Genomic DNA, 8890 nt, shown 5'->3' on the forward strand with positions numbered 1-8890 from the left:
AGCTCCGTAGATAGCGCCCTACCCCAGAGACCGAGGTAGCAATACCTGATTTGGTGGTCTAGCTTGGGAGGTTTAAAGACAAGAATAAACTTTTATCAAGTTGTAAGATTTGAGATTGTATTCGGAAGTTTAATGTAAAAGAAAGTTATGTCGTAAAAATGTAATTAAGTGGAATGTTGTAATAGCTTAGTAGTTTTATATTTTGATACTTTCTTATGCAATCTATGATTGAATACTGTTCCTGTTTGGAACGTCTTGTATTGTATTGATTGCGACGCCTTGGACGTACAGGGGAGACTCTGTCCGCGGCACAGGGAAACCCTGTCCGTTCGACGGTCTGTTAACGTGCCCGAACCCGACCAAATAGGCGGGGCGCGGGGCGTGACAACCAGCTAGTTCCAGAAACCCGGGAACTACTGTTCTCGGATACCAAACGCTCCGTTTGGGAGTAAAGGGGGGAACAAGGGCTTATTCTCTCCCTTGTTCCTGAACCAAACGTTACCTATGGGATCTGGTTTTTTGGAGGATCCAAACCCGAGATGCACATGCAAAGAAAGTTCGTGCTCAAGGGCGGCTGTTAAGTCGCGGATCTACTCTTATGCGAAAGGCCGATCTCATACCACTATTGGATACGCCTTTTAGGCCTACAATTGCCGTCGAGGGTGTGACGATGAGCACCGCACTCTGGACGGATCACCAAATCAACCATTCCTGACTTTGAATGTGCGAAAGTGTGCAAAGCCATTGACTTTGAATGGCTAGATTTATTACATACCCTTTTAATTTATCAATAATACCATTGGTCAATGAAATGCAACTACCTGAGTGCGTAGACATGGAATATCTTAGTTAGTTACTACTACAGGAGTATGCAGCATGTAATTTGAGGAGAATTTGAGAAAAATGTCTTGGGAACAGTTTTTGTGCAGCATTTTTTTTTTTGAGAGATATATAGCACGCTACCCATTTCGTTTTTGTGCAGCATGTTAGTTACTACTACTTCAGGAGTATGCACACGCTGGAAGTCTCTTGCAGTTTTAGCTCTATTTACTATTCCAAACTCAACATTCTTTTAGTACATAAGAAGAAGAAAGTTTCACCAAAATAACAATTACCACTTTCACTCTGAAGATAATCTATATCTGGCCAAAACATGCCTCATCACAGGCCTCTGCCCGGCATAAATATCAGGAAACACTACATGGCAAGATCGAATAAGATTAGTAAGCTCTTGCGCTTTGCATATGAAATGCAGTTTTAGACACAAGAGGATGAGATAACTCTTCCACTACACCCAGGAGAAAGCATTCTAATCAGATTAATTCACGTCATTACGAGCTCTGCATTGGCCATAAAACAGCGGACTGAAAACATGCTTCATAAAACCACAATTCAGCACTTCCTACAATCAACGTGAGCAGAAGCAGCCATAAACTTTAAACAAAAGAAACATTTGCTTGGACCTTTAAGATTAGTATGTTAAGATAAACCTTCGGTAGTTCTATTTGTAAAGACATCAATGGAAGAGCGTATTCCTTCTTTCACTTTTGAGGTTAGTCTTCCTACCTAACAGCACCAGCAGCAAAAGGGATCAAAGGTTAAAAAATAAAGAAGACTAATAAGACTACAAAGCCCTTATAAACTATGCAATTACAGAAAACTACATGGGGAGAGGAACCTAAGAGAGAATACATAATCCGCAGTAGCATCAGCTTCTAGATCTCTTTCTCCCCTTCTTAGGACTCCCCTGCCGTGATCCCCTTCCACCTCTCTGCCCACCCTTTGCTGGCAGCCCAACACCTCTCTTCTTGGTTAAAGATCCTCTACTATTAGTCAATGAACTTTCAGGAACCTTGACAGGAGAGTTTTTCTTCCCATTCTTTGCTGCTTCAATTCCAACTTCTTCGCCATCAGCCACCTCTTTCCTCTCAGTGCTATAACCGCCTCGCCAAACATTCCGAGCTTTGACAGCAGGAGAACTTGACGCGCTGCAATTCTTGGAACTCTCAGCAGGATATTCAGAACATTGCCGTAATGATTTAATTGCAAATTCTCGGAGGGTGAGGGCTGACTTGTGTTCCACTGAACCCTTGTGGTAGAAAACAAGGGTATTGTTTACAAGCAGAAGCAGGTCCCTTAACAACTCCTTCGGGGATGAAATTAAACCGCGGCTTATCTTCAAGATTATCATTTGAAAATCAATATGTTGGCGAATCATCTTCTTATACTTAGCTCTTTTCTGCTAAGAAAGAAATGGAGAATGTAAGTAAAAGCCTCTCAATTAATTACACAAGTGAAATTTCTCGGAGATATAGTAAACTTCTCGATAGTCTTGCCATAAATTCAAAACAGTGTTCCTTGAATTAAAGCACGGTTTGCCTAGATAAAAAATATTATACATGATGATCCATCTAATATAGCATAACTTCAAACAGCCAAGTGTAATTACAATACCCAGTATCCCCAAAAGGTTTATCTGCTAGAAATCAACGTCCCTAGGCTGGTCAGCTTTTCTAGTTTAACTACTTCTGACTATGTTTTAACTGAGCCATCTTAATTACCTGGCTATCGAGTCGGCGCTGGAACATTGAGAAGTCCCTATGCTGAGACAAAGATTTCAAAATCCCTGCCAAATCCAACTTATTGCTCTCGCCTTTCATGGAAGAAGCAGATTCCTTGGGAGAGAGGCTGATTCCCTGCTTATGACCCTCGAATGATCCTTCTCTCTCTAAACATGCAGTAGAATTCACCGCCTCACTATCCCCCACACTCCCTTCCTTGACTACTGTATAAAACCTCCTCTGCCTCTTTCCCCTTTTCTTTCTAAAGATACAATTCCCATTTGCCAACTCTTTACTCTCATTTGTATAACTTTTGCCAACTTCCTCGGTGAAACTACCTGCCGATGACCTATCTCTGGAAAGTTCTTTGCTGCTGGAATCAACATCAGCAGCATTTCCATTTGGCGAAGGCGACTCAGTATGGCTTGTATCGTACTCATACTCACCCTCGCTTTGTCTCCCGGTGCTGAGGCTTTCGAGCTTTGATTGCAAAGATCTGAGAGAAGGATAATATATTCAATGGCATGTTAGTAATAGACTTCTCTGAGAAAATTTTACAAAAGCAAGCAAAAGCTTTACACCGACCCGATGGAATTTTCTGACTTCTCCAACTCTCTTCTTAGTTCAGCAACTCTTTGCTTCCGAAGCTCTTCATACCAAGCACTGCAACGATTAGCAAACACTGAATAAGAAGCTTGGTAGGAAAGATGAAAATAATCAACCAATGTGTTCCCTAAAATTATGCAATCAATTATGCCACCAAATTCTTGGATTATCAATATCCTCCATTGTTATCAGATATATCCATTTCTGGCATCATCTTATAAGTGCACACAGTATTCATCGCTGACATTAAGTTAGAAAAGAAAAGATACCAATGATTGCAAAACAAATGATATTACGCCTATAGATCAAAAAAGTATACTTAAAAATTATTCGCTTAAAGAGATAATTTGCTAAGCTAGTAAGATTTTGGTGACTTGATTGACAAAAAAAAGAAAAAAAAAGCTCCACTACCAACTAGCTGAAGTAGAGGGACTGTCCTCTATACTCCACTTACTCGCATCCGCAGTAACGCTCTTGCACCTCTGCGAACTTGACTTCGCATTCCTGCAACAAGGACCGAGGCAATTTCCAACCGTATTAAAGCCATCCATCTATATCAGACAGTGAGAATCCACCACAATATGAACTTTCATACAGTGAGCGCATATAAAATGTAATTGCGAAATTTATATCAGAATCTAAGCTTTTGAGACGATTTCAAATGTATCACCCGCTAAAACAATTTCTTTTTTTTTCCATTACGTGTATTCTAACAACCGTCAGGTAGCGTGATAGCAATCCAGTCATGATTGAAAAACTAATCATTAATGTGATAGTTTATTTTTTTCAAACTTGAGACCGTAATTTACAAATTTAGGTGTATTTGAGACGTTTTTCCCCTCCATTTTCAAAATCTACAGAACAAGCTAGTCCACAAACAATGCAAGGGTATAAGCATTACATCTTGGAGGTCAACGCTGGAAAAATTGACGGATCATCTAAGTCCATAAACCATTCCTTACGGAGAAGGCAGCACCTCACAGATTCCGTGGAATACTAGATCACCGCTTCCATCTCCACCCCGTACGCAATAATTTATTCATAAAAATCTACGAAGACGCGTAAACTGAAGGCCCGCTTTGTAATAGGCCCTCCAACTTTATTTTTTAATCAATATTTTTTAACTTTTAATTATTTTATTTAAATTAAATAACCCTTTATTTAATTGAAAAAATCCTGTAATTAAAAGACGATATTGATTAAAAAAAATATATTCTAGTAGCTATCAACCTTTAACACTGCAATTGAACCGGGATAAAAAAAAAAGTATTCAGAACAGTTAAATTTTATTAATCTATTTTTAAATTTAATAAAATTTTCAATTTGACTGGTAAAAATTTTCAAAAAAAAAACTTCAGAGGGGACGCAATATATTCTGATAAGAAAAGATAATCTTAAAATTTTAAACGGTTACAGAAATGTGTATTTGGTTTTATAGGTAAAAAAAAAAAAAAACACACCTGTTAATGAGGAAAAAAATAAAGGCGCTTCCGTAGATAAAATGCCTTTTTTTTTTTTTTCAGAATCAATACAATGATAAGCAAAAAAAATCAAATTTATTCAGATTGAGGGCAAACAAAATCTGTACAGGAACTGTAACTAAAAATTTCCCAAAAATTTCTACTTTCTATTTCGAAATGTAAACAGAAAAAATAGAAATGATTCTAAAACAAATATATAAATATTCCGAAAACAAATAAAAACTAATTGAGAAGAGAAGATGTTTACGGGATTTTTAGGGGGGAAAAAAAGAAAAAACGAAATCGTAAGGGGAAAAAGAGGAGAGAGAGAGAGAGAGAGGGAGAGAGAGAGAGAGAGAGAGAGATGGGAACCTGAGGAGAGAAGAGGGTGGGGAAGGGGGTGCGGGATCGGAGATCTGCGGCGACGGCGTCCCACGCGGCGGCGCCGTGGCGGAGAACGGCGCCGCCGAGGAGAAGCTCCTCCCACGTCCCCCATCTCGACGCCGCCTCCATCATCACCGTCCCTTCTCCAAACCCCACCGATAGATGGCCTCCACGTGTCCACCGAATAAATTATGTTTTTTTTTTTTTGCCTTTTTTTGGGATAAGCGGAAAAAATAAAGTTAATTAGGGCAACGAGCCTACCAGGCGAGAAAGGGGAGATGAGATGTGCGGTGGTTAGGGTTGGTGCAGCGTGTTTCTATGCGAGGCGGCCCGTAGAAGGAAAATTTTAAAAAAGCCGGTGCTTCAAATTCCAAAAGTGCGTGTTATTTGTGGCTTTAAAAATTAAAAAATAAAAATAAAATCTGTGTTCTAAGGTCCTCAATTTCTTTATTGTTTTTTTTCTTATTATTATTATTTTTTGATGTAATAAAGTACAAGGAGAGAGAGAGAGAGAGAGAGAGAGAGAGAGAGACAGGGGAGGTGAGCTGTGGCCTAATTGAGGTGACGGTGTGTTTTGGTCGTTTCTCTTTCTGGGGCCTCTGTCTTTCTTCTCCGTTTATAGATAAGACCGTGGGCGTGGTCTACGGAGAGAGAAGGTTAACGTGCCTGATTGGGTTGAGGCGTAATGCGGAGGTTCCGTCACCTCCTAGTATCGTTACTTCCCTGTGGAGTTCTATATTTATTTTTGTAAAGTTACTGCACTCGAATCTGATCTTATTAAACTTCAAATTCTGTCAAATAAAAAACACTCGAAGTAGGAATATATTAAAAAAATTAGAAAAACTTTTAAGGGATATATATATATATATATATATATATATATATATATAGAGAGAGAGAGAGAGAGAGAGAGAGAGAGAGAGAGAGAGTTGAGCTAGAATATTTCCAAAAGCACTAAGGAGATGGTACTTTTGAGTTTTTAGCCCTTGGATGGAGAGATGTAGGGTTGATATGATAGTGGTAGGTGGTGATAGATGGAATAGTGTTTGATCTAAAGGCTATTAGTAATCAAGAAGTGAATCCAAGGGCTAAAAACTTAGAAGCGCTAAGGGGTTGGTGCTTCTAAAAGTGTTCTAGCTCAATTATACATATATATATATATAGATAGAGAGAGAGAGAGAGAGAGAGAGGCTAGAGCTACTATCCTATTAATAGGATAGGAGCACTTGTCCTATCAAATTGTTTTTGATGATCGAGATTCCGAATCGATGATCGGAGCCGTTGAAGTTGATCTAAAGTATTTGAAATATCTATAAACTAAATTTTATAAATTTTAAAAATTATTTACATGGTAATCAAAGTGTCGTAAAATCGACAATTTTTGACGGCCTATATAAGCCGTTTGTTTGTTTAACGGTATAGAGCAATCCAAATTGCTTGAATTTTTGATAGAAAATTTTTTATACTATTTAGATAATGTTTGATAACTCTGCTTATGAATTGAGAAAGTCTAACCTCTATTTTAAAAAGGTTATTCATTTATAAACGTTCATTTTTTAATTCTTAAGATAAACTTGATAATAATTTTTAAATATTATAAAATTTGGTTTCTAAATATTTCTAATTGTGTAGATCAATTTCAGCGGTGTCGATTATCAATTTGAAGTTTTGATCAATCAAAACGACTTGACAGGACAATGGCTCCAATCCTATTAATCGACTTGACAGGACAATAGCTCCAATCCTATTAATAGGATAGTAGCCGGACAATATATATATAGTATTATTATACATAATAAATTTATAATATTAATAGTTTCATGTTTATCATCCGTAGGTCTAATTTGTGAAAATTAACTATTTAAATTTAAAGTTTATTAATTTAGTGTGATTATTAATTATTATCAGTCAAAACTCTAAAAAACTATAAATGATGCACATTAGCAAAGCAAAAAAAAAAAAAACAAAAACAAAAATCTTCGTGATGCAAAAATTACTCTTTTAGGGGTAAAATTGACAGCGCTTATTATATTTAAAGTTTGACAATCAACTATCATTTATTTTATTGCGAGACTGAATTTTAAAATTAAAAGAAAAAACAGCTCTACATTTGGAGCATTTTTTTTGCATGTTTTTTATTATTATTTAACTAGTGTGAATCATCTTAAATTGATCAAATCTAAATGTTTTATTGTAAAATTTGAGACCTTCATTAAAAAATTAATAATTTTTTAGAGTTTAAATGATTGTCAGCAAACTACAAAAAATTTAAGTGATACCCATAGATTTAATCCTGCAGGTGCCACATTTAGTCCACAAAAGAAAAAAGCGTGTTAAAATTATATATTATCTAATATGGTTGATTAGATTTGGATAGTACATATGGATGATTGTAATTTAAAATGTTATAGAGTAGAAGAATTTAGCAGATCAAACAGGAAAGACCGAATCAAAATAAAGAGTTATCAACATTTAAAGGATGTAAGAAGATTCTATTACATTGTTTTATAAATTATCAACTAATTGAGTATAATATTCAACAAATAATTAAGTACTCTCTTAGAGTCCGTCCTTTTAATCAAACGAAGTTAGCAATATATATATTTTACAAAGTTTAACCTTTTAAATAAAAAATAATTCATTTTAAAATATACTATCACTTAGGGCTAATCCGGCCCAATCATAAAATTCCAAGTCTAGTGGCCCATGTACCGGCCCATAAATAGCATTCAAACGGGCTTTTTCGTATGTCGTTTGCGCCGAACGGCCCCAATTTCTATGGGCCCTATTAGTCCTTAATTTGTCTAATCTATCGTCTTGGGCCTCTCGGCCTCATCGTTCAAACCTCGGGACGGCGCAACGCGGGCGCGAATTGTCGGCCGTTCGTTATTTTCTTTTGACTCAAATGTACAAATGATTCATGCGCGACACCATTATTCTGACTCCGCCTATTGTCTACTCGTTCTACAACTGTAGCCTCAATTTATTTTTTTTTTTCTAAAAAATATATTCAGCAGTTTAGCCTTCTATCTATACCAAACATTATTCGATCTCCCTAATAAGTTAATTTTTTTAATTTCCGACCAAAATGAAAGGATACAGCGTTCTATTTTTGAAACATTGGGAAGGGACTGAATCTACTAAATCAAAGTTCCGTCTACACAATATTATAAAAACTGATAAAAATATTCAAGTAAAAACATACAGAGATCGAGTGGAAAAAGACAAATCATAATATTCAGGTATTAGATGAACAATTGTCTGCCCTGCACAGTAAATTACTCTGGGTTAGCAGTCCCCAAAAAAAAACTGTCATTATATTTTTTTAATGCAAAAGTCAAATTCAGAATACTACAGCAACCGTTGATTTATTTTATTTTATTTAATTTTTTGGCCTTTTCTTCTTCTTCCAGTAGGAGAAGAGCGCGTGTCTTGTACGCCTCCCAGCGAGGAAAACAGTGCTGCATCTTCCACCGCGTTTGTCGGTTTCCGACGGTTCCTGGCTTGGTTGCGGCTTCCGAGTCCGAGTAGGATTAGGAGCGGGCGCGCGCGGGGGCCAAATTAAAAACACGAGCACGACTTCTTTTGTAATTGCAAAACGGCGAGGGGCGAGGCCAATCTCCTTTCAATAAAAACATAACAAGAATAATAAACAAATAAGAAAAATAATCCAACTCTCTCTTTTCTCTTCTTTTTCCCGTCCTCTTTCCTTTTCTTTTCCTCTTTCTCTCTTTCTCCTCCCCTCTTCCCAATCTGCCCCAGCCCCTATTTTTAATCTCCGCCACCTCCGCCTCTCACCACCGACTCCTCCTCCTCCTCCTCCTCCTCCTCCCCCCCCCCCCCCCCCCCCCCCCCCCCCCCCCCCCCCCCCCCCCCCCC

At 37.5% G+C, this 8890-nt stretch overlaps 1 protein-coding gene across 3 annotated transcripts; it reads right to left on the reverse strand.

Moving 5' to 3' along the window:
• LOC109715547 lies at nucleotides 1363–5565 on the reverse strand. Of its 3 annotated transcripts, XM_020240624.1 has the most exons (6): nucleotides 5273–5565; nucleotides 5000–5178; nucleotides 3579–3718; nucleotides 3147–3224; nucleotides 2562–3057; nucleotides 1363–2239 (listed from the first exon to the last, which is right to left on the reverse strand). In XM_020240624.1, exons 2-6 carry the CDS (start codon nucleotides 5141–5143, stop codon nucleotides 1709–1711), a joined length of 1389 nt encoding a protein of 462 aa, XP_020096213.1. In that variant the 5' UTR covers nucleotides 5144–5178; nucleotides 5273–5565; the 3' UTR covers nucleotides 1363–1708. The 3 variants fall into 3 exon arrangements, with proteins under 3 accessions (XP_020096213.1, XP_020096212.1, XP_020096214.1); XM_020240623.1 differs by having other exon boundaries at nucleotides 5000–5564; XM_020240625.1 differs by having other exon boundaries at nucleotides 3622–3671; nucleotides 5000–5555.

Source organism: Ananas comosus, linkage group 9 (genome assembly GCF_001540865.1).
Source record: "Ananas comosus cultivar F153 linkage group 9, ASM154086v1, whole genome shotgun sequence".
Classification (NCBI taxonomy): Eukaryota; Viridiplantae; Streptophyta; class Magnoliopsida; order Poales; family Bromeliaceae; genus Ananas; species Ananas comosus.